The sequence below is a fragment of the Struthio camelus genome, chromosome 17 (genome assembly GCF_040807025.1).
Source record: "Struthio camelus isolate bStrCam1 chromosome 17, bStrCam1.hap1, whole genome shotgun sequence".
Lineage (NCBI taxonomy): Eukaryota > Metazoa > Chordata > Aves > Struthioniformes > Struthionidae > Struthio > Struthio camelus.
Window position 1 is genome coordinate 2276266 of NC_090958.1, and position 25873 is coordinate 2302138.

Below are 25873 nucleotides of genomic sequence, written 5' to 3' on the forward strand. Positions count from 1 at the left end.
CGTCAGAAAAAGCCACAAGCAGAAAGATGTTTTAGCACTAGTAACTGTGCTTCATTAGCAACTTTTGCTCTATAACTCAAAGAATGCTCCAAATTAAGGAAAAGATGCAAATAAGATACAAACAGGAATGGCTACAGAAAGATAGTGGAACAAAAGAAAGTTATTTCTACATAGCGTGGCACCATACTCAACTTGCACAGCAGGCAAAACTGGAATCCCTTGTGCTGACATAGGGAAAAGTAACACCTGGCTAAAAGCAAGTGAAATCAAGTCCAGCTGTTTACCTACCACTAATAGATTTAAATATACCACAAATATATTGCATGAAGTATATTAATCTCAACATTTAACCTAAAATGTCCCAAATTATCTAGTCAACATCAAATTGGAAGTCACACAAAGTGGTTGGCCTGATTTAATCTGTTTAGCTATAAACAAAAACTATGATCTTGCCTTACTATCAGAGATATGTGAAATACTTAACATGTATCATAATCAGCCAGTGACAACCTCCCCCCCCACCCTCAACCGAGCACTCTGAAAAAAAGCTTGGAATTATTTTACATGCAATGTAAGTTTCAAAAGCATGAGCTAAACTGTTGGCAAAATGGAGTCCACCAGAGCTTGCACATAACCTGGAAACACTGAAGTGTGGGCTAGACTGGCATCAGAGGTAATATTAACCTCAACCAACCAGAACACTTGAAATATAACCATTACTGATTATATGACTTCTGGAATGAAAAACAGCAGGGGAAAAGAAGAGTGTCATTAAAATCTGTAGTCTCAGTGACAGCTCATCTTGGCATAAATGGATTGGCTTGGGAGCCTCCTTAGTTCTTCATTTATCATTCAAGACAGCTCCATGCAGGAGTCCAAACTCAACAAGGAACAACAGAACATGGAAGTCTAATGCTGCCAATGTATTTATTCAAATTCTGGTTGCAAGAGGTCAAGTCAGATGACTCCAGAGAACATGGATGATTTCATAACATCTCTACAATCCACTGAGAGCAACATCCTGCCTCTCCCCCTCCCCCCACAAAAAGCTTATTTTGTGAGCAGTTCTTAGAGGATCACCCTCTATTTGAACCCAGTGGGACTCCTCATCCTAAATAGTCAGACAAGTACCTAATTATTAGTGAAAGACGTAAGACTTTATTTTTGTTCTAAAGGAGGTCACATCTGGGAAAATACTTAAGCTGGGAGTTTGGCATCCACATTAGAAATAAGAGCTATTCTCTCATAATCATACTTTTAACTTTCAGGCCAGAACACAAAACATCCACAGAAGAAACAGGAGGGCTTGGGCGAGGGTTTGGGGGTCAGGGTTTAATTATTATTATCATTATTTCCCAAGGTCACTGTTCAGTTACTTTGAAGTCTTTCCATTTAAGTGAGCTTCTTCCACTCCAGCTGTGTTTAACAAGACAATTCCAATTACAGAAAGAACCTTAAGTTCAGTCACAAGTTCAGTCCTCTCTACACACCACTGCTAGAAGACAATTTCAGGCATTTAAGTTTTAGTACGCTCCTTCAATTAAGCATTAAAAATACTCCAAATACAAAAAATGTGTCACTGGGCCCAGATGCATTGTTTGTACTAACCTCAGTGAATGGTTTCAGAAGTGTTTAAAAGAAGCAGCATTTAATTCTTAAGGAAGACTGCCAACCTATGTGCAGGCAGGCAGGCAGCTTTGAGAAGCCACCATAAAAAGAATGCACTGATATTTTTCCTGTGCTTATGCATGGATATTTTCTTTATAAGATCTAAAGAGACTTTCACAGCTCAGCCATTCCAAGTTTCAGAAAAGCACTTGGAAGAATACCAGTGGCATTTAGAAAAAAAAAAAATATAGTAATTGAAGGACATACACTTTGAAGTTTGCCAACAGGCACGGAAGTATTAAGAAGCTATTCTAAAGATCAGCTGCAAGTCCTGAAGTTCAGGGACCATGTAAACTGACTTATGAGAAACACTTCAGATTTAATCAGTACTGAATATATTAAAATTTTTCCTTGCTTTGAAAAAGCCCAAAAATGGAGCCCAAAATAAATCAGGGCTTCATTCCACAGCTTGACAGCTACATGATTGATTTTTAACCACAATTTAAAGAACTTAAACTCCACGACTGTGAGAACACCTTTATTATCCAAGTGAAATTTGCCCGAGATGGTACTGCTTTCCTCAATGCACCTCTGCAAGAGAGCACAGTCTGAAAAAACAAGCGTCTCCATTATCACAAATCCTGTGGGGTTGTTGTGTTTTTCTCCCTGACACAAAAAAATTTTAAAAAATGTCTCCATTGTTTCCATTCCTTTCCCATTGTTGTTCTTCTTTGGGAAGCTTACATACTGGTCCCTGTAATCTCAAAAAGCTCTTCACTCATGGCGAATCAAAAGCCCTGGCATTGGCTTATCCATACTCTATTAGTCTCCAGCTCTTCATAAGGAATTTATAATGCAGTTATGCTTTGCTAAATCCACAGCATAAGATGACTAGAAAGTATGGTGGCAGCATAAAGTAAGTGTAATACTTTAAGGAAACAACTACAGCAGTCACAAAACTTATGAGAATCTTTTTTGCAGCAAGGTCTTTAATTTTCTTCTAACAAGCACAGCCAGAATTCCAACGTTCTGCAGACAAACATAAGCTTTCAACAGAGTTTTGACATACAGTTTTTTTTCAAATCCATAAGAATGTTTGTTTTGCACATCTGGACATGAATACTTTAGCAAGTTATTGGCAGTACCAGCAACGCGAGTCAATATTGCCTACTGTCTTCAGATACCAGCCTGCGGACTTCGCATGCAATTGCTACGGGCCAAACCAGAGAGCGAAGCCACAGGATACAGACCCATGGGTGACACCACACCATCTTTCTCCTCTCTGTAAAAACTTGGGTTTTCCTCATGGTGGAAAGAAATTGATCATAATACTCTTGACATAAGTAACAATATGAGATCTGGCAAACTAGTCGCTCTTGCATCCATTCTTTGCACTACAAAAAGAGAGTCATTTCTGCTTTGAAATTAAGTTGCACACTGTTCTGTCTATCAGAAGTCTTTAGGCTGCTGCAGACCACTGAGGTCCCTCATTCTAAGCTTGCCTTCATACACAAAAAAATTGTATGTGAAAATAAGCAAGCTAGCACCTTTTCTTCTTATATCCATGGTAATAGTCAACTCTTCAACAATATGTTAAAGATGCCAGTCCCTGGTCATCAGTTGATGATAATGAAGAAACATCAAACACGGTTCACATTGTTCCTTCAGGGCATTGCTCTGCATGAACAAGCTCCTTTTTTTAAAACTCTTGTATATGGCGCACACAAAGCTTATTTGTAATAGGCAGGTCTCAGATGGGTGCTTAACTCAGCTAAGCACCATTTCCTGGTAGCACTTCCCATTGTCTAGACATGCATTTCGAAGTAACCAAGTCTGAAGTAGTTGAAACTTCATGTCTTCTGAGGAGACTTCATTTTGAGGGATTCTACAGTGTTATGCAATAAAAACAGTAGCTTCCAAAAGCCAATCAGCAGAAGAATTTAATATTCCTGTTTGAAGTATGTTTGCACAAAATATTCAGGCACGAATGAAATAGGATGCCGCAGAAGGAAGGCAGCCATTACAGTCAGCTAGAACACAAGGGTTTTCCAAAGAGAGATGCAGCTAAAAACTCAAGTAGATTTAAAGGCTATATCCTCTTTTTCCCCATCCCCACAGTGCCTTCCAGACTGTCTGCTCCACAATGAGAGCTTTTCCTAAAAACACCGATGCAGCTATACCCTAGGGGCAGCTTAGCTAACGCAGATTCTGATGACAGAGCTGACCAGCGGCTAGCAAAGGTCACCGGGATGCGAGAGCCAGCTCCGCAGGCCCAGCTTGGCACAGGCACCTCTGCCCACCCAGGCTGGTGCAGCCCTGGGGCAGGCAGCCCCATACTTACCTCCCCGAGGCGCTGGAGCCCCGCGGGAGCGCGCGGCCCGGCGCCGCGGGCACTGCACCGCCTCACCGGGCGCGGCCCTCCCCGGCGGGAGGCGCCGGACAGCGCAGGCCACGGCGCCGCCCCCCACCGTGGACGCGCCCGGCGCCGCTACGGCCTCCTGGGCGAGGCGGGCGTGCAGCCGCGGCCCGCGCTGCGGCCCGCCGTGGCGCGGCCCGGTACTCACGAGTTCGTGTGCAGGTACTCGAAGGTGAGCTGCGCCCGGTTCAGGCTGCTGTAATTAGCAAAGGCCATGGCGGCGGCGGCGGCGCTCCGCGTGCGCCCGGCGGCCGCAGCCCCGCCTGGCCCCGGGCGCCCTCGAGAGCTCCCCGCCCACCCCCGGCGGCGGGTCACCGCCCCTCCCGGGAGGCCAGCGCCATGCGCCGCGCCGCGCCGCGCGCCCCGCCGGGCCCGCGGCTGCCCGGGACGCCCCACCCCTGCCAGGCCCCGCTTTGTCTGCGCCGCGCTCGCGCGCCCCTCCGCCCCCGCCCCGCGGGGCGGGGCTTTCCCCCTCGCCGCCTATTGGGCAGGCCGCGGCGCGTGACGCGGGAGCCATGGCGTGGGCCATCGCGGCCTCACCGCGCCGCGTGACGGGTGCCCTCGGCAGGCGAGGGGCGCGCGCGGCGGTGGGTGAGTGCGGCAGGCGGCGCGCGCAGCTCCCCTCCCCATTGGGCGGCCCCGCTCCCCGCGGCTTGGGCCTGGGCCTGTGGCGGTCGCGTCCCCCAGCCGAGAGCCGGCCGCGCCCGGGCCGTTAGCCGTGCGGGAGGGGGCTGGGAGCAGGGAAAGCACGCACTGTCTCCTGGAGGGGAGGGGAGGGGAGGGGAGGGGAGGCCTTCGCCGCTGCTGGGGCCCGGATGGTGCTGCCGGCGTGCCCCTTAGTAACGTGCCCATTAGTAACGTTCTGCCCGTGCAGGAGAGCTGCGTTTTGCCACAGTTGTATTGAAATGGTGGAAAAAAATAACCCTGCAGCCCCGTGGTAGTGGCCAGACCCTGGTGGGGAGGAGGGCGGCTCCTGTGGGGGGCGTTTGTGGCTGGTCTCTGCCCTGCAGCCACTCCTCTGTTCCTCTTTGGCCCGAGTACCGAGTACTGAGAGACTTTGTGGCAGGCGTCTTGCCACATGCTGATTTCTGCAGTGCTGCGTATGGTGCACTTTGTAGCAAAGCAATGCAATGGCTTCTGTACTGCTAGTGAAGATAGCTGTGGTGAATCAAGCTGATTGGATTTTAAGTTGATAAATCTCAGGCACAAACATCAGTGCAGACCAAGAGAGGCTTCTCCTTCACTTGCCCCTCTGTAGCGTTGGCATGAAGATGATGCCTGACGTGACGTCTAAATGCAATGAGAGGGCAGTGGAGCAAGCTCCTGAGGAGCCCGCATTTGTCCAGCCTTGTGGACTGTGCACAGATGGCTGTGGCAATCATCCCTCGAGCACAGCCAGTTAGTTGACTGAAGTCATTCTACAGCCAAAATCCAGTCGGGAGACTATTAGCTTCTGGCCTACAAAATATTTGCATTGAGACTTCAATTGCTGTTTAATTTTCCTGCAGCTGGCAGCTCCTATTGTTGATGAAGGCTCTGTGAAATCATTAAGGAAAAGATGATGAATGTGTTTATATTTACTAAAACAGATCAATAGAGAGGGTGTGTAGAGTCATAAACACTCTTACCTGAATTCTGTGCCTTTGGTTCATCTTGAATTCCAAAGTGATTGAGCAAAGTTGGGCAAGCCTCCTTGCATCCTGTGTAAATCTTGACCCCCTCAGAACCACAGGCAGAATACAGGAATCCTAAAGGCCAAAATTATTTTGCTAATACTTGAATTGCCCATTGGGAAAGCGTATCAGATTCTCCTTCTGAAATGGACTTTAAAACAGGATAGCTGCTTTTAATGTGTCTCAGATAATAAGAATCTGAGCTAAAGATCCAAAATTTGAAGGAATTCAGTCCGTGCAGAAACAGGTGCCATCAGCATTGATTTCCTAAGCTGCTGTTCAGTGAGTGGTTCTTTGCAGCCATCCTACCTGAACAGGTAGTATGAATCTAGCTTCTTCCATTTCTTTGTCTCTTCCACAGATGTGGTATAAAATAAAATATCATAGGCAATAGAATCACTCTTGAGAGGCCCTTATTGCAATGGAAGACAACAGAGTTTGCTATGATAAATACAACCATCTTGATAAGTGACTTATAGTACGGTGAACTTGTCCAGCTTGTACGTTTATGGTGCTTGAGGCAAATCTTACTGCTCTTCTTTAACCTGTGGCTGGGTTTCTTGAACAGAGCTGGGTTTAGACATCCTGATCTATATAGTATGCAACTCCCTCAGTACAGCATAAGGTATTCTTTTTTAAATAAAGCCTATCTGTCTTACTTCCCCATAGAGAGCAGCTGCATGGTTCATCAAATCGTTCCACCTTTTCCGAAGCATGAGTTGGATCTCAGGATGTGTTTGAATATGAGCCATGAAGTCAAGAATTTAGAGAAAACATGAAATTTTATTAAGGTGCAGGCAGATGGCCAGCCCTGGCCTAAGGTTAAACTGAGGGGGTAACAGCCTGAGCAACTGCCACACAGAGCAGACAACACGCAAAAGTAGCTGGCCAACCCTGACCTGGGGCTAACCTAACAAAGGGAGAGGTAACCAGACAAAAGGGGTGAGAGGGGAGCGTCAGACCTCCCTTGGATGGAGAGTGCCTGAGGGTAGGTAGTGAGGGCGGGTACTGGCTTACTGGGATTGCTGACCAAGGCTACAATTACTGAATAAGACTGTAAAATCAGCAAAATTTGGGCCTATGGGGAAAGAGAAAAACTGGGGTGGGTTGTTTAAATAGGAGGGGGAAAATGAGGGTAAAAGGAAATGTAAGGCAAAGCAAACCACGTCATCGAGGATGCGCCTCATCAACGCAGCCAGGAGCAGGACAATAAAACTGTTCTGACGATACCAGTGGGTCTGCCTTGCTTCTGCGGTCAGGGAGATGGGGGTGCTCTCCTGAATGCCAGTGGTTCCACACCTTGGTTAGGGTGGAAGACAGACTGACCCATCTCCCTAACAATATTTGCAGTAAGTGTGGCTCAAATTATCATCTCAGCTCATCTGAATCTCAGAGAGAACCTTCTGAGGAATCTCGTATGTATCCATATCAGCCTGCAGAGTCTCTAGCAAGAAATGACTTGAAGAACATCAAGAAGTGCACTCTCCTCCCACCTCTCAGGGTAAACTGCCTATAGGCCTTTTTTCCAAGAGCTACTACTGGAAGTACCTTTTTTAATTGAGGCAGTAAATCTCGCCACAGCCCCAACCAATCTCGGGAGCTCATTTCAGCAAGCTGAGATACCATTTGCATGTGTCCAATCCCTTTGTTTTTACGCTAACTTCTTTTTGAAGAGCAGTGTATGAAATGTGTTTTCTGGAGAGAGATGTTCTCTGACCAGATGGTCTGCTGTTCTGCGTAGCTCCTGTTTTCCCTAGGCTGTAGCAGAGAGTTCTCCATTTTATAAGCTGGCCACTTAACTCTGCTGGGAGAGGTCAATAGCTTTCTCCTCCCTGTCTTCCCAACTTCTTTTTTTTTTTTTTTCCTTTGAACACTTTCCAATCTTTTTGTCTTCTTACCTATCTCTGATAATTCTGTTTCTGTCAGGGTCCCCTCTGTACCACACATCATCTTTGACTTGTTTGCTGCTTGGCTTCAGTCTCTAGATTCTATCAATTTAGATGGGAACCTGATCATAAATGAGGGTATTTTGTGTCCCATGCAAGGCCAAGCACAGTGCATGCTGATAATACGCGTAACTGTGAGAACCTTGTGCCTCATTTTCACAGCCATCACAACTCCCAGAAAGCGGGAAATCAGCTGTGCACAGTGAAAGGACAATGCAGAGTTTGCTCTGGCAAGACAAAGTGTTCAGACCACGTAGCAGATAGGCCCAAGGTCTGTGCGTGGCATGGTATCACCTGTCCTCCAGGGAAGGACACTAAGCACAACATTGAGAGAGATTTGAAGCTGATTTTGCAGGCTGGACTGACAAAACAGAGCACTGCTAGCAACAGAGAGGAAAGGAAGACGTGAGAAAAGGAGAAGAGGAAGAGAAGAGAAAGCCTTTTCCTCTGCTCATATTCGCACTGTGGAAGCTGCAGTATGTGGTGCCTCCTTAAGCCCGTAAATGTACTCTGAACTGGTCATCACTGGAGCGCACCTGGTAGTGCTGCAGAGAGTGGAGGGGAACCATGATGATAACAGTGGAATGACCTTATTCCTTTCCCCTATCTCTCTCTTTAAAGACTCAATAACAATCTATGGGCCATGCTAAACAGCTGAGAAGGGTCCAGTCAGCTGGGTGCACCTCTGTCTCTGCTCATCTGTGCATGATCTATGTTGTAAACAATTTCCTGCACTCACAGAATTGTGTCTCCTTGGCATACCTAGGCATTCAGTCCAACTAGGAGCTGCCCCTTGCCAGAAAGAACTACAGCATTCCCATGCAGCAGGGATACATGTCACAGGACCTGTCACTGCACCTCAGTGCTACAAGAAGCCGCACCAAATCCAAACCCTAAATGGGGAAACTACTTGAAAGATGGAAGAAAACTTTTACATCAGGAATGACTCAGGGCTTTGGTATATTACATTCTCAAATATTTATTTCTGTGTTCTTATAAATGTTGTATTTGAAGAAAAATATTGTAATTGGCCAATATTCCACAGGATCTAAATATTTTGCTTTAAGACAGAACTTCCTTCCCCTACTTAGATATTTACTGCTTTGCTGACTGCACAATTCATGCTCTGGACATGACGAGGCCTTCCCCCTACTCTGCAGTCTGTTTATATGTTACTGAGGCCTTAATCCAAGCACTGTAATAGCAAAGGGGAGAAAAGAGAATTTATCCTTGGTTAATCCTCAGAAATAGCTCTCGATCCAACAGTCTTTTCCACTGAGAAAGTGGAAGATGAGAAGATTGTGTGTGAGAACAGGATGGGACAACTAAGGAGCAAGAGACAAGCTTCTCTGTTCCAGCTGCACTGGCTATGCAGAGAGGGGACCCTTGCCAGGAGCAAGGTCACCTTGTAAGATGTGCTATTTGTTCTCAGGGTTCAAGCAACACCAGGAGACTGAGGAGTGGTGGGGAGCAGGCAGTCTAAAGGCTATGGCATGCCCCTATGAACTCTTTCTTGAGGTTCTCCAAAGCCAAGCATAGTTTGCAGAAGGACTTACCTTCCCTCTGGTTTGGCAAAGGTGTCACTGGTTTTCTAGCAGTGTAAGGGCTTCTGGCATGCTATAGACTTCTAGTGTGGAGCAATGTCTTACCCTGCACCCAGGGCTCTGCTCTGTGCCTATTTCATGGTCCAGAGATCTGCCAGGCAGAGAGGGGTGCAAGCCTGTATTGAGGACAGTCAGGGTCCTGCCTTTGCAGGACTCGCATCTGAGCAAGGAAGGAGCTGTTTCTGTTCTCATTTTTTCCATGCCTTTGGCAGAGCTGATGTCAGGCTATCAGGCAGTGGTTGTTGGAATGGGCAGGCACCAGCTCCCAGGCATGCAGACAAGTGAAGGATGGCTATTCCTGTGCTTCCAAGAGTGTTAATAGCTGATAGACAGGAGCTAGGTACCTTTTTGAACAAACGCATCCCTAAAATAAGAAGAATAAAGATGCAGGCGCTAGAGGCCGAGTAAGTAATTCAGGAACAGAATCAATGGGGTACAGTGCATTGGTGAGACCTCTGTGCAGCATGGAGAAGCATACTCAGTTCAAAGTTCACCATCCTAGTCTGCTACTGAGGTGTAGCTAATGAGTTGAGAGTCAGCTAGAGGTTCATGCTGCCACTGAGAGGGTATGGCCTCCACTGGGTCACCAGGCTATGTCTCTAATCATATGTAGTGGTCAGTGGGACTAGATGCCTACTTTTTTACTTCCAGCAGGACCAAAGGTACAGGGCAATATTTGTTCTGTGGTGCTGCTGCCTCCTAAGAGACCAGTCTGGAAGTATCCAATGTATTTATTTGGAGTTGGTAGAGAAATTCACAGCATGAGCATCTTAAAGAAGAATTTTGAGGTGTTTTCTTCAACATCAGCTGGAAATTTTGCACCACTGTATAGTCTCAATGAACTCCCTAATCTTCATCATTCTGTTAGGCTCAGTTTACCCTCTGGCCCTTGAGACCAGGAAACATTTTAAGGATACTGGAAGAAAAGAAACAGTCCTGTAACAACAGCCTGCTAATTTGCAAGATGGCAAAGGAATGCACATGTGTAAGAGTGAAAGGTAAATGAAGAATGCCCGATGCTGAGAGTGGATTAGGAACAGCTTCATCTTGTGACAGCTGGTTTTTGAGTCCTGCGTCACACCTGCTGGAGCAAGGAGTGGGAACAGGAATGGAGCACTCTTTGGGAGTGGTCAAAATGGCTGGTGGAGCAGCTTCCCTGAGAGACCACACAGTACAAGGGGCACCCTCATACCTGAAATGTGGGCATAACTTGTGAGAAACATCTGTGTTTTTGGGAAAGGCTGTTCTGAGATTACTGCATGTGCCTTCGTATCTATGAGCAGAGAGAAGGAATTGTATTATGGCAGGTGATAGCTGTAGATCACATATTTCTAGCTGGGTTTTACAGTGCGTTTGCTATAAAACATGGCTGATGTTCAGGGGCTGTCTGTGGAGGTGTCAAGAACAGCAAAACTCCTAAAAGGAGAGCAAAGCTCCAACATTCAAAACCATGAACACTGTAAAGTCCCAATGGCTTTTTCAGGTAGAACTGAAATGGCTAGGAATATGGCCAGGAAAAATGGCTGAATATGGCTAGGAAAAGTCCATCAGCTTTGGAGCGTGGAATGAGTTATCTGGAGCTGGAGAAGAACTGGTGTTTCTGCAGTGAAATTCATAGCTCCTTTGCCCAGTGGCCTGGAAACCCTTCTCTCCTTGTGCTTTGGATGGAGGAAAAATAAATAAAACAACTTCAAAGTCACGCCGATATCTTTAAAGGAGGTTTACTGTCGTTTTTTTGTAGGTTACAGTGTTCTCTCTCACTAATGGTCTCAGTCCTGTTGTTTTGGAGAGTGAGAGGGGCAGAGGAGGGAAGCAGGAAAGACTGCAGGGCACCATGGCAAGAGGGAGGAAGCTGTTCTTCTGTCCCCATGGTACAGTAAAAAAGAGTGAAGAACTGCTAACCTTATGGGCACAGACTTTATGCTGAGTGTTGGGAGAGTGAAGAGCCTCTGAGGCACAGAAAAGGTTAGACCAAGAGCGGGAAGGCATGACTGAACATCTCCGGGTGCCTAGAAGCAATCCCTTCCACACTTGACTGGCAGTGGGCTCTAGCTGGATGGCATCCAAGCCTTGCATGATGCTGCCAGACTCAGAGTCTGCTGGATGCACTCTGCATTCAGCGTCCAGGACACTGGCACAGCCAGAGGGACACAGCTGGTTGTGGTGCAATGGGGGCACTGGTAGCAAAGATACAGTCACATTTGGCACAGTAGCAGTGAAGGATTTGGGTGATCATGTTGTATTTGCGTTGTCTGCAGCCCAGTCAGCTAGAGCAAGAGCTGAGCAATCACTAAAGCTCAAGATGCCCTATTGGATCAAGGTGCCATAACTGAGTCACAAGGAGCACAATGCAGCCTTGTGACCTCCACATGAGCTGAAACAACAGATGACCCTGAGTTAGCAGATGAAATTGGGACTTAAAAGAATGACGTCCAGAGAAGGGAAAGATAGAAAAGTAATCACAGGGACCCAGGGAGCCAGCAGAGCAGCATAGGGTGCTGGCAGGAGTGGTGCATGCAGCATTTGTGGTGGGATACAGATCTGTTCATATCAGCTTTGCTGTGGATAAATTCATCTCCCATCTCCACCATGAATTTGAGACCACATATTAAATGCCAAAGGATGTTCTACCAACCTTTTTGTATATGGACAGGACATTTTAATACAATATAACTCAGCCTGACTGCAGCAGACTAGACATACCAGCAAGGATTAAGAGTCCAGTGCAAGACTTGGCAGAGTTACAACTGGGCAGGGAGGACTCCTGACCAGGCAGCTGTTGGATCTTTCTTATATAAGCTGTCTAGACCAGAAAAGAAGTTTCAAAGCCAACATTGGCATAAGACTATGGTTCCCTGCACAGATGGTCTACAACCCACAACTTTCATATTTTGTGTAGAGTAAGAAGGGAATAGAAGAAGCACGTCAAGTCAGCTATGTATAAGAGAAAAGTCTATGAAATAGCTATAAAAATAATGGAAAAGAACAGTAACAAGAGAGATTTATTACAAGTAGGAAAACATTTGATGTTTTGCACACAGAAGATAGCACATTGCCAAAAAACATTATCTACCCGCAGTTCCTACACCACAAAATTCAGATAACACCAAGGGATACATCTCATGTTGTGGAAGAGAATGGAAGAGTGGGTCCTGGTGAAGAAATGGCCAGGAAGAATATGCATAAGCTCAGAAATATTTCGCCAGGTTCTCCTAATTACTTGTGACTGTCCCAGTGGAGAATGAAGTGCATGTAAATAAAAAGTATGATCAAAAAAGACTATGCTCTTGAAAAATTTTACAGGATGAAAGAGATGGAAGAGCCTGTGGCTAGTACAAGTACTGCCATGGGGAAATTAATCTGAAAACAATCATAGCTGTCACCAGAAAGCAGTACAGCAAGGTTCATTGTACCGATCCATAAGGACATGGTAATACTTGCCAGAATACGGATCAGCCACTGACAATTAGCAAATTGAGGGAAGCCAGAAGGTGTGACACAGAGCCAAACTCTGTGCCATATACGGTCATCTGGAGGGCACATGGCATCTGAAAACCCTTTATCAGTGTCTACCTTGACTTCAGCAAGGGTCTTGACGCTGTCTCCCATCACATCCTCATAGGGAAACTCAGGAAGTGTGGGTTAGGTGAGTGGCCAGTGAGGTGTCCAGTCTTGTTCAACTTCATCAGTGACCTGGATGAAGGGACAGAGTGCACCTTCAGCAAGTTTGCTGATGATACTAAACTGGGGGGAGTGGCTGACACACCAGAAGGCTGTGCTGCCATTCAGAGGGACCTGGCCAGGCTGGAGAGGTGGGCGGAGAGGAACCTCCTGAAGTTCAACAAAGGCAAGTGCTGCAGGGTCGTGCACCTGGGGAGGACTAACCCCCTGCACCAGGACAGGCTGGGGGCTGACCTGCTGGAAAGCAGCTGTGCCGAGAAGGACCTGGGAGTGCTGGTGGACAACAAGTTGAGCATGAGGCAGCAGTGTGCCCTTGTGGCCAGGAGGGCCAATGGTCTCCCGGGTTGCCTTAGGCAGAGTGTTGCCAGCAGGTGGAGGGAGGTGATCCTGCCCCTCTCAGCAGCCCTGGGGAGGCCACAGCTGGAGTACTGTGTCCAATTCTGGCCTGCTCCCCAGGACAAGAGAGGCATGGCACTACTGGAGAGAGTCCAGCGGAGGCCTGGGAAGATGATGAGGGGACTGGAGCATGTCTCCTGTGAAGAAAGGCTGCGAGAGCTGGGCCTGTTGAGCCTGGAGGAGAGAAGACTGAGCGGGGATCTCATCAATGCCTACAAGTATCTGAAGAGGGGGGTGTCAAGAGGATGAGGCCAGACTCTTCTCCGCGGTGCCCAGCGATAGGACGAGAGGCAACGGGCGCAAACTGAACCACAGGCAGTTCCATCTGAACAGGAGGAAAAAGTTCTTCCCTGTGAGGGTGACGGAGCACTGGGAGCAGGTTGCCCGTAGAGGTAGTGGAGTCTCCTTCCCTGGAGATATTCAAAACCCACCTGGATGCCATCCTGTGCTCTAGAGGACCCTGCTTGAGCAGGGGGGTTGGACTAGCTGATCTCCAGAGGTCCCTTCCAACTTCAGCCATTCTGTGATTCTGTGGTTCTGTGATCAGCACATGATTTGGCTCATTAGTGAATACCAGGAGTGGACTGCTACAGGTTTCCTATAACATAACGGGCTTTCAGATTTCTTGGGACAAATTGGTATTAGTGCCTATGATGCTGTTTCCATGCTGCTGGAGGCCCATGAGAGCACAGTGAGACATTGAGCAGGGAAACACAAGGGGACAGTTGCGTGGGCTTCCTGCTTATTCACGTGTGCATGTGCCCATGGCCTCCCTTTAACTACTAATAGAAGCAGTTTTGTCACCTCCTCCCAAATCTCAGAGGAGAAGCCATGTGGTGGAGTGATCTGTTGAGGATGGCTTTTTTTGCCATACAAACGTGTTTCCATATAGGTGTTTGCTCAAGAAGCAACATGCCTAGCTTCCTGGGACAGGAAGGCAGCATTTCCAGGGGAGCCCTTTCCTCCACTGTGCTCTGCAGCACAGGAGACCTCTGTATCCAGCGGGCCTGGGCTTGCCATTTACTGTGGAAGGTCCTCTTGTGCCTCTGGTATGTGGACATCTCCACAGAGTTGCTTGCAGTTCAGGCTTCAGGCTGCTCCAGGTGAGCCTCTGGACCCATGCAGAGGAGGACTGAGATTGGTGAGGGCTTGGAGCAGAAGCATGTGCTGTGCTGCTTGAGGCCGCCTTGCCAAGAGGGGCCTGCAGCTCTCTGCACTGACTGGAGTCCTTCAGACCTGGGAAATTCATACCCAAAATCTATCATCCTGCTGCAAACCAGCTCAGAGGCCAGAGCAGGGTAGGGGCAGGCAGGTGCTGCAACGAGAAGAGAGCAGTTCCTGGAGAAGTTGCATGTGAGGGATCGAGGAGCTGCATTTCTTTTACTCTGGGAGGGAAAGGACAGGCCATTCCCTCTCTGGGAGAGTGGACAGGACAACCTGGGAGCTGTTATCATCCCCAGCCTAGTCCCCTCTGCCCAGGAAAGGGAGATGCAGGAGGGCTATAGCAGGGCTCTGAGGTGTTTGTTGCTGAGGTGTGGTTTGCTTCCAGGTGCAGTGATCCAGGTCCAGTTATGGCTGCCCTCCCCCCGAGTAGAGGAGAGATGTCAATAAACTGAAGCAGGTCCAGTGGAAGTGATGAAGCTGGTTGGGTCTGAAGCACAGGTCATACAACAAGAGGGTGATGGCAAAGGAGGATCTACTGCAGTCATCCAGCACCTAAAGGGAGGTATAAAGAAGATGGAGTTCAGAGGTACTCTGTGAAAGGATGAGAGACAACAGATGTGAGTCGCAAATTGGGAAATTACAGTTGGATGTAAGGAAAAAATTCTGCTTCCTGAGAGGTGCAGCCCTGAGACAGAGACCAGAAAGGTAAGGGATCTCTGTCCTTGGACACTTTCAGAATTCAACTGGACAAGGCCCTGACCAGCCTGCTTTAGTTTGGAGATAACCCTGCTCAGAGCAAGGGAATGGACTAGAGTCTTCCAGATGTCCTGCTCACCTCTGGCTTTCAGTGAGCCTATGATCCCAGCTTACATGGGAACTTTCCCTTCTCATGTAGCAGGGCATGGACAGGGAGGAGAGGCATCCTTCTCTAGGCCCCAGTGCTGATGGAGGTAGTCTTCCCCCTGCTTACTGTGGGTCTGCCCCAATAAAAAACCTCATATCTGGACAGTGTAGGCGGGATGCTTGTGCCCATCCTGGCACCATTGGTTGAGACAGGTTCAGGAAGGAAACATCCTTGTGATCCTGCCAGTCCTGAAAACCCACCTCTCTGCAGGGCTGCCTGCAGCTAGCCTGCCTGTGAGAGAAGGTGCTCTCTGGCAGCAGGGCTCAGCCATGATGCTCAGTGGCCAAGAGACTGACAGGGGTAGCAGTCGTGGGCTTGGAGCTGCAGCTTTCTCCACACAAAGGTCTGTCCTTTCCCTCCTAGAGCCTGTCACCCTGGTACAGGCTATTTGTTCACCTTGGTACAAGGCTGCAGTGAGGACTTGGGGAGTCCAGGGTGGTTTGGTCTCCTCTGATCAGGGCTCTTTAGCTTTGCTTGTGGCATAGTGTGATATCTCTGGATTTCTCTTCCAGTCCTGGTGACCCTGAGGACCTTCCCCAAACCCATGCCTGTAAGAAAAATAGTTCTGTTCTCTACACACAGCCTGTGAATGAAGCCAAATTTTTAAGATCAGTCTGAAAAAAATTGATTCCTTGGCTCCCCCTCAGCATCCCGACAGCCAGAAATTCTATTTCAAAGGCAGGGCCCTCAGAGACAGGCAGCACAGGTGGCTGTTTTGAACAGAAGGGTCTTCTGGAAAGTCTCCAGAAAGGCCTGACATGTTTGTGATGATCTGGAGCCTGCTTTTTAGAGGTAAGCAATTAGGAGTGGTATCTTCCTTGAACCCCTTGTCCTTTTTCCAAACCCTTCCTTTCTTGGACATGGCAGATCTCAGCATTGTGATTTATGGGCTTAGAGATGTCCCAAAAAGGGAAAAAATAGCTATGTTCACTCTTAGTGTGACAAAGAAATTGGAGAGACGGAGGTTGGGGGTGGATGGGTCACCTCTTAGGAATGTCCCGCCTGTGCTGTGGAAATAGAAAGCAGCCTCCCTTTCACATACGGCCTTGTGCAAGCTCCCAGAGCTGAGGCTGAGCTAGGACCAAAGCAGGTGTTTGACCTCCTGTCTGGCCTGAAAGAGATGTTTTCCTTCCATTTTGGACCTCTCTCCAAAGAGATCCAGTTTCAAGATGGCCAGAAGCTAGGACACAGCCCAGCATGGGACTGCTCTTTTTCTGGCTCTGCTTGCAAGCCCCACACAGCCAGCTATCACTATTAAAACAAGTAGGACTAAAAGTATTTCCTAGCTGCCTTTTGTTTTTCAGCAGAGTGCTGAGCAGCACCTCTGCTCAGGTCTCCATCCTTCCAGGCTGCCTGCAGGCTCACTCTTGCACCTGGATGATATGCGAAGATTGTCCCATTCTTGTAAGTACAACACTGCAGAAATGATGCGATTGCAAACCTGGCAGAGCTGTGGTCTCCTTGGGCCCTGGGTCCCACAGCAGCTCTGGGTGCAAAACATGCAAGGATGAGACCCTGTGGGTTAGTGCTCCGCATGCTTTGCGGGTGTGGTGACAGAGGGAGGAGGGGAGGCAGAGAAGTGGCATTTGGAGGTCATGTGGGTGCCTGGCCAGGCTGTGGCAGGAAGCGGTGCAACCCAGGAACTCTGGCTATGTGGAGACACAGCTCCATGGAAAGTTCAAGAGCCAGCACCACAGGGAGTGAGGCTGCAGGGTATCTTTAATGTTATTGCAGCAGTTGCAGCCATACAGCTGGGACAGGGACCATGTGCTTGGCTAGTCACATGTGTCACCCTAGGCCTGGGAACACCAACGCACAGCAGGGAGAGGAGGTGCCAGCTCTTGGTCCCAGTTTTGGCAGCCCAATAGGCTGTTGAGATGATCAAACCAAAGCCTAGATCTTTCTCAAGCACTCAGGTCTGCCCAGGGAATAGGCTGTAACTCCAGGGACTGTCCTGAGCAAATGTCAGTTCTGTTCCAGCATCTACCTCAAATTCCTCTGTGTTCCCAGTGGACACGGTGTTCTTGCTGGCCTCATGCCTGGAGCCTTGTCCTGCACTGCTGGGTGCCGTGCAGCACTGCAGTCCAACATCAGGCTATTTAATTCTAGCAGCACTGGGGACTCCTGGTGTTTCTCTGTCCTATCCTTCCGGGGGGAGGATGCAAAGTGGATTCATGGCTGTGAGTTCCCCTGGTAGGACCACTGCGCAACACTGTGGGAGCTGCCACAGGAAAAGCTCAGAGCTTGCTGTGGTGGGCATGGTGCTGCAGGGTAGACCTTGGTGTAGGGGTCTGCTGGGCACTTTGCTGGCTCCTTTGGCAGGGCAGGAAATGGGACGGGCTCTGTTTGCTTCACAGGATCCCTGAGGAACTCACAGTGCAGGACAAGGGCCAGAGGTGAGCAGAGAGAAATATCCAGCCGATGGAATCCCTCATCTGCCAGCTTAACTCCCGCTAGCTAAGGCAGTGGAGGGTTAAAAGCTCTGCATCTGCACCCAGGTGTAGCAATCCACATAGCAGGACGTGAGCAAGGCCAGGACGCAGGCAAGCAGAGACAGCATGCTGGCTGATGCAGTCGTTGCACGTGCATTGCAGGAGCCAGCTCTGCTGGCTCTGGGGAGTGCAGTTGTCCACATCATGCTGGATGAGCCCCCAAATGACTCGGTGGTTGCTTAACATACGCAGTGTGGGGCAGCAGAGAGGCACCTGGCATAGCAAGACATGAGACACGCATCAGTAGCAACTTGGTCAGCAAAACAACTCCTCCATGCAGAGCCTGGCCTGTGTGTTAGTCAGTATGCCCTGTTCCACAGTATGCTTCAGCCACCCACAGCATGCATCCCGCCATAGGCTGGATGCCTACCACGCCTCCACACCTGCTCCAGCATGAGCAGACAGACCAGTGCTTGGAGACAGGCAGACAGATGATGCCGGCCGGTTCTCTTTTTTGCACGCCAGATGATGGAGAGACACAATGGACTTTCGTTTCGGTCCTGGAGATGCACACCTGAGGCAAATCACCTTTGGCTCAAAGGAAGGTGGTGCATGTTCCTAGCATACTGACTCCCATATTAGCCCACCCAGCTGGGCATGACTACTGGAGTATTCAGTGCCTGTAACAGCATCACCCCTCCTCAGGCAGCATAATGCCCCAGAAAGGAGATTTTCCTTGTTATATGGCTCCTTCACATCTCAAGTGATGCAGCATCCCCATTGCAGGTAGGAGGCTGCACTGTGCCCATGCTAAGAGCAGGAATTAATCACACTTAATTCTGCCCTGGTTTTGCATAGGACCTGAGTCAGGCCTAAGAAATGGGTACATATGTACCCAACGAGGCACAAGTGTCACATCCTAAGCAAACAGTACCAATTTACCTGTTCTATCCAGACAGACAGTCTCCACAGCTAATTCCGCTGCGGCAGAGCTGTGTGGCAGTGCATCCCGTCTGCATCTGGGCTGGGCCCAGAGACGGCCAAAGAGGGGCTCACACTGAAGAAGTGACAGAGCTGGAGCACTGCTGTGCATGCTACTGCACAGCATGATAAAACTCAGCAGGATTTCCAGGCAGGAAGGCATTAATTGCCTCTATAGATCTCCCAGGCTTCACTGGGGGGTTCACTCTTCGCAGGGCACTTGTGTCTCATCTGAAGTGAGAGGGAGACCCAGGTACAGGTGTATACCCAGCGTGCCATGCTTTGATCCCTCTCCCAGCTCTGGCTGCACTGCTCCCCTCACTTGTTCATTGACACCCTCCCCATGCGACACCCTGGAAAGGGGAACCATTGTGGTTGCCTACTCTGCCCTGGCCAAGCTGCATCTTCACCCTCCCAGTAGGAGAGAGCTCTGGGGGACCCCAGCACCTGCAACCAGCCCTAGGTCCTGCTGCTGTGCCAGTAGGCAGTGATCCTGGCCTGTGGAGCCTGGAGAGGGCCTGTCTCAGTGTTCCCTTCCACTCCCTGTTCTTCCATTTTAAACCCTTTGATCTTCCTGTCCCTGTTTCATTTTTTGCCATGCAATAGCCTGGGTTTCTCCCATTTCTGTTCCTTTACCCTTCTCTTTCCCTGAGGTGGGTGCATGGGGATATTTTAATTCCCTTAGGGGATGGCTGTTGTTTGTCTCTTGCAGAGAGCTCAAGAAGTGTCAAACAGCACTTGGGAGAGGAAGAAGATAAGGAAAGTGAAGAGCAACCGTTTTCCAGCATGCACTCCTCGCTCCAGCAACCAGACACTCCCTTAGCCTGGCGGATAGGGATGGTGCAGCAGCCTGGACACACATGGCAGACAGCCACCTGGCCCACACAGGTGATTGATAAGGGGGGTTACAGACCAGCAGCTCCAGCTCCCAGCCTGAGAAGGGTACCAGGGAAGGCATGAGTGCAGCCAGATATTAGCAGGATGGTTTGGTGGGGGGTGTGAGATGCTTCACAGCTTTACTGTAAACTAGAGGAGATGCAGCCTGAGAGCCTAGGGGGATTCCTTTGGAGATCATGTGTTGGCTTCATGCCGATATCAGCACTAACTCATGTCCCTGCTGCGCAGTGCTCAGAGACCCACTGTCTGGGGAAGTTTTGGCACATCCTCACATCAAATCTCTCTGCAGCGACGCACCTCCCCTTGCCAGGACAGATGCATGAGTTATGTTTCCTTAGGTGGCAAAGCTAATGCAGGGAGCTTCTTCCAGTGGTGGCTGGCCCCACATCCTCCTCCATGCCTGCAGGGCCATACTGCACAGCTGTTCATGGGACTGCACAAGGCACAGGATCAGGGAATAACTCAGGGCAGCTGAGTCGGGTCCCCAGGCCATAGAACAGGACAGACTAGCCACTGTAGGGCCTGAGATGCTAGGCAAGCTCGGGGTCTCCCAGATGCTTGCAGAAAGCCAACTTCTACAGGAGTAGGAGAGCAGAGGCATCCTGTGGGTAGTGGGAGGGCTGTGCACAGAGCTGCAGCACCATGATGTTCCCCACTACTGGCAGGCAGCGCAATTACAGCTGTGGGCTGGAACCTGCCAGGCTCTTGTGGGAAGCTCTCTAAGTGGCCCTTTGCTCAGCTGCACTGTGGAAAGCAGCAAACCCAGGATACTGAGCTTTGGAGGAGCTGGAGCTCTCTTCCCCCAGCAAGGATGTGATCCCCAGGAATGAAAGGAGGAGGAAGCAGAAAGAGCCCTGCTGCTTGACTCCCTCCTCCAGCTGGAGAAATAGGTGCAGCTCCCTGCTTTCCGCCCACAGCCCCAGAAGAGATTGTCCCTTGCCTGGGACCTGGGCAGCTCTCAAGCCCTCAGGTATGGGGCACCCAGGGAGGGGCATGCAAGAATCCCAAAACTCAGTAAGCATGATGTCACTGCTTATAAAAGCATTGTGCTCCTTGGGAGCTGCCCTGGATACCAGCACTCAGTGGAGCAGTAGTGTCAAGCTACATGTGTGCTTGCCATGGGCAAGCAGCATGACTCAACAGAGGCAGGAAGTCTCCTCCTCCTCACTAACACAGCTGGCTGCCTTTGGCAGCCTGAGGAGGGGGCACCTGGCCAAGCCATCCCACTGAGGGGGCAGGTCCCTCTTCCCTTGCTTCTTCTGGGAGGTGGGGCAGAGCAGGTCTAGCAGATTTGTAATGCAGTGAGATCCTGGCTCTGAAATCTGGACACCACTGGGAAATGGGAGGGCAAGGGGTGAGCCAGGGTCTGTGGACATCAGGCGTTCCCAGGTGAGAGAGATGAGGTCAGTAAAACTCCCACATAGCATGTCTGTCTCTGAAGAAGATGGAAGGAGGGAGGAGCAGAGAGAGTTTCTGGGTTACTCCTCTCCCCAGTGTTGGCAGCACCAGCTGAGCCGGAGGCTGTGGGTATATTCACCACAGCAGGTATGCTGGGGGAGGGGGGGAAGGGGTCTACTTTCTGCAAGGAGGAGGAGATCGTCCTTGCCGGGCCCTCCCAGGGTGCTTTGGACAGCCTGAGCCCAAGTCTATGAGGCTGTGTCCTCCTAGCCCACCTGCAATGTGGTCCCACTCAGAAGGGATGCCTTGGGGTCTGGCAGCTCCTTTACCTCTGCGCGGGCATGCAGGGCCATGCTGATGGAAAGGCACTGGCAGGACAGTCTGGCTCATGCTTGCCCATGTTCTTCTTTCCTCCTTCACTGTCAGGCCCAGTGGAAAGGATATGAGATTGAAAGAGACTGAATTCTCTTTGCCTGATGCTGCAGCAGGGTCCTTACACAACGACTGATGCTTGTTCTGCATTGTCCTACCCATGAGTCAGGCAGGTGTCCCCCAGCTCTGGCCAGGCCAGACCAGTCCCAGATACACACTGGCACAGTAAAGTAACATTCCTGTTAACTAACGTTATTTTTAGCATCTACAGCTACAAAGGGATCCCAAAGGACTTCTGAACTTCTTTCCCTAGCCACACTCATCCCCTTCCTGGGGGACCCTTGCTCCTCTTGCACATGGGCCAGCAGCTGTAAATCTGCTCTGGCCTGGCCTCTGCTTCATGATGCAGGTACATCCCATCTGCTGGGCAATCTGCCTCTCCTGCTGTGGTACATGCCAGCTGTCTGTCCTGTGATTTCTGGGTGCAGGTGAGATCATGCCCTCACGTGCCCAATGCTGATGCTTCCAGCAGCAGTACCCGGCCCTCCCTGCTCTCTCCAGAGCCAAGCCTGGAACTGGTGCCCCTGCACTCACCAGGGTGCTTGTAAATCTCTTTTTGCTCCACTTTCACATGAATAATGACTTCTGCTTCTTCAAGGCTACATTTAGCTAGATGCACAAACAGCAGTTCCCTAACCCCATTGCCACACGGAGCAAACACTAGAAGCCGCAGGGTGGGGACACAGCACAAAGCAATTTGCAGCTGTACTAGCTGTTCACACTGAGTTTGTAAGGATGAGGCTGAGTCATTGTCTTGGGCAAAAATGAACTTGGAAGGCTGCAGGACTCTGGGAACAGAAGCAGAGATGGGATTGCAGCAATACTCAGTATGTCTATAGTGAGAACTGGAGAGAAAAGACTAATTGGACCAGACCAGAGTTGACCCTGTTCTGTCCAGAGTACAAGCTAGCCAAGGCTGTGCACCAGACTGAAGAACAAGGAGCTGAGCAGCACATGAAAAAGCCTCTCAGTAAGTGCCACTATACAGATGCTACCTACTGGAAGGGCAAGTGCAAAGGGAATCTTCTGTACATGCACAAACTCAGTGTTATATACCCAAGTTCACTTTATCAGTAGAGGTCAGTATGCTTCAGCAGCTGGTTGCCCTGAGCAGAGTGAGTCTTACCTGCAAAATTCCCCCTGCAGCAGAAATGCTGCCTGGTGTGCACTAGGCACTTCAATCACATTGCATGTTGCTGGCCTGCGGTGGTGAGTCTTCCCCTGCGGCAGAGGGGGCTGCAATCTTGTTCTATACCAACAGACTCTCCCAGAGAGCCTGAAACTCCCAGAAAAGTGAAGTGGATTTCCATCTGGTCTGCTTTTGGCAAGCCCTCTGGACTCTGGGCCACCAGGCAGGGCAGGGGACCAAAACCTTTCTCCCTCTTCCAGGAGCTGAAATCAGGTGGCAGCTGCTTGCTCTGCAGAGGTGGCTCAGGCAGCACACCTCCATGCAGTTATGGAAGGCACCTCTCTCTGCACCAGGCTTGGTCCAGTCCAGGGAATGGTTGTGGCCTTGCCAAGAAGAAGGGATTTGAGACCCAGCAAGTCTGTCACCTGCTGAGTAGGTCTGCAGCTTCCCAAGTGGGGAACTTGGGATCTCCATGGGATCTGCCTCTGCCTGATGCCAGCACTACTCATCTAGGATACGAAACAACCTGGGCTGGACCCAGAGACACACTGCAGAAAGCAAAGGGACAAGATGGGAGCCTGAAGAAATATGCAACTCCCTAAGGCCATTTTTCTCTAGTTACTCTCATCCCTGGCTGGAGGAAGGTGCGCTCTGAGTGGCATAGTAATATTTACACCTTGTACCAGGGCTAGCAGGAGTAGGACTGGGTGCAGGGCCAGGGGCCAAACCAGTGTCCTGCAGGAATGCTGAGATAGCATAGGTTCAAGAAGGGCTGAGGACACTGCAAGCAGTTCCTGAGTGTGAGTAAAGAGAACCCTGTAAGGTAACGCAGCCATGCTCCCCTGGAAAACCATTATTGCGTGGAAGGGGGCAATGGGACTGGGCTGCAGCTGGCCTGATGCCCTTTAAAATTAAGCTTTAATTAAGAAACAGCAGGAAGAGGCTAAAAAAAGCCCCACAAAACATGCAAGTGTGCACCCCCAAAGATGTGATCTGTTCCCCTAAATGCAGGAGGAGGATACCTCGTGAGACGAGTGCTAGGCAACTGTCCACACCTTGCTCTGCAACGTGGAAATGCAGCAGCTCTCTGTATGTGCCTCCCTCTCCTGTTAGCAGGAGCAAGTCACCTCCCTTCAGGGCAGGGACAGGCTTGGGACTGGCACTTTTGGAAGCAGCCCAGCTTGGGCTGAAGGCTTGGCCAGGCTTGTAAGGAAGGTGGGGGAAGGTAAATCAGACACCCACCTTAGGGACAGAAATGTCCTCACACTAAACCCCCCTCCCTTGGGACCCCAACAGAGCAGTCCTGCACTGGCATGAGTTTGACAGGTCTTCCTTACACCCAGCACTTCCACGGTCGCTGGCCCCATCAGGCAGCAGGAAAGGGTTAAGAGCTGCAGCCTGGAGGGACTTTGCACCCAAATTTGGGGTTTTGCAAGAAGTTGTCACAAAAGGCTGAGCGGAGACAGAAATATTTCCATGATGTATCCCATTCGTTTGTAATTCCAAATGAAACGGTTTCCTTTTAAACAAACAAACTGTTCCCTGCAGCACTAGCAGTCGGACACACACCACAGAGCTAGGCCGGTGCTGGTGAGCAGTGTGAACTGGACAGGTCACAGCACCCATCGAGAGCTTTACGTTGGGGCATAGTTGAGCTGAAGGAGCTTGGGTGCACTAGAGTACCTGTCCCAGGGCTGCAAGCAGGGAGCAGAGGGGATGCCTGGCCCTGCCTTCCTTGGCACAGGCAGGACACTTGCACCCCTCGCCCCTGGTCCCCAGGCGGTTGTCCCCTGCACCAGAGCTGCCAAGCAGCTCAGCCCTCCATGAGCACACCAGGAAGCAGGAGGGATGCTGTCTAGGGAGCATCTGACAGACCCAAGCTGTGCTCCCACAGACATTTGCTCTGGCGCTGGGGCCAGGGCCCTTGCCACAACCACCTTCCTGCCTGCAGCCAGGCATCCCCTGGCTCAGATCCTCCCTGCTCCTGCTCACTCTCTACTCTCTGGGTTGGACCTCCCCACCTGGCACTGGCACTGTATATGTTGGGTTTGTGGCAGCCTAATCTCAGGCTGTTCTGCTCCAGCTGTGGAGGGAGAAGGGCACCAGGCACCATAGCAGAGTTCTGTTGCTCTCTGCTAGAGGGGATCTGGGCTAGCCACTTGCTGCTGAGGAGTAGGACTGCCGCTTTTCACCTGATCATGTCCCTTTGCAGGCTGCATGGGACTGCCCCCACAGCACCCGCAGCTGCAGAGCGACAGAGATTCTAGCCTCCCAGGTAAAGAAACAAGGAATTCATGGGGACACCAGTCTCGTGAGAATTGCAGACGGGGTCGCAGTGCTAAGACCCATCTCAGAGGAGAGCTGTTCCCCTGGCCCAGGCTCTGCTCATGAGTGGACACCCCACGGGGGAGCAGTGGGGCATATTGTGTCCCATCAGGCACTCTGAAACCCCCGCATGGCCAAGCCAAGCCCTGTGGTGAGATACTAGCATAGGCAGCATGGGTGCCGGGGTTCAGCCTCTATTTGTGCCTTCAGCCCTGCAGCCTGATGTTCATCCTGTCAGCCCACGCTGTATGCCCCCCCAGCCCCATGTCACCCTCCACTCGCCTCCTCAGCCCCACATCCCCCTCCACTCACCCCCTCAACCCCATAGCCCCTTTTGCTCATCCCCTCAGCCCCATGGCCTCCACTGCTTGTCCCCTCAGCCCCACAGCTCCCAGCACTTGCCCCCTTAGCCCTGTAGCACAGGGCAGGCAGGCAGCATACTGAGGTGCGACGCCTCAGCCACTGGAAAGCAGAGTGTGGAGCCCGGGTGCAGCAGCGCCCAGAACAATGCCTCGGGCCTCTGCGTGCGGTGGGAGGAAGCCCAGGCCCCCATCAGGGCACTGCACGATGGGACAGCCCGGCGGGCGCGCCGCCGCAGCCCCCCGGGTCGCCCCTCCCGCCGGGGGCAGTGCGTGGTGCCAAACTGTTGCGGCGACGTGTTGCGCCGGGGAGCTGCTGCGGCCCCATCACCGGTTGCAGCGCGGTACTGCTCGCGCTCCCGCCGCCGGCGCCACCGCAACCGCCACCGCCCCCCAGGGCGCGCCGGGCCGGGCCGAGGCGCGCCGGGCCGGGCCGAGGCGGGGTGGCAGGGCCGAGGCGGGCCGGGCCGGGCCGGGCCGAGGCGGGGCGGGGCGGTGGGGCTGGGCCGCGCGGCGCGGCGAGCCAAT

At 50.8% G+C, this 25873-nt stretch overlaps 1 protein-coding gene and 2 long non-coding RNA genes across 7 annotated transcripts in view; 2 read left to right on the forward strand and 1 right to left on the reverse strand.

Moving 5' to 3' along the window:
• Positions 1 to 4325, reverse strand: part of MORC2 (MORC family CW-type zinc finger 2) — a 51951-nt gene extending 47626 nt beyond the window's left edge. For all 4 annotated transcript variants that reach the window (XM_068911300.1, XM_068911298.1, XM_068911299.1 and 1 more), the window contains exon 1: positions 4173 to 4325. In XM_068911300.1, coding sequence (XP_068767401.1) covers positions 4173 to 4240 — 68 coding nt within the window. In that variant the 5' untranslated portion in view covers positions 4241 to 4325. The remainder of the gene's footprint in view (positions 1 to 4172) is intronic.
• LOC104149010 (uncharacterized) lies at positions 4063 to 25694 on the forward strand. 2 transcript variants are annotated; one of them, XR_011135132.1, is made up of 5 exons: positions 4063 to 4196; positions 14874 to 15193; positions 16700 to 16796; positions 19518 to 19693; positions 22922 to 25694. It is a non-coding gene; the product is annotated as an uncharacterized lncRNA (long non-coding RNA). The 2 variants fall into 2 exon arrangements; XR_011135131.1 differs by having other exon boundaries at positions 4065 to 4196; positions 16697 to 16796.
• LOC138061406 (uncharacterized) lies at positions 4518 to 10783 on the forward strand. The gene is made up of 2 exons (XR_011135130.1): positions 4518 to 4615; positions 6367 to 10783. It is a non-coding gene; the product is annotated as an uncharacterized lncRNA (long non-coding RNA).
• Positions 25695 to 25873: the final 179 nt, after the last annotated feature.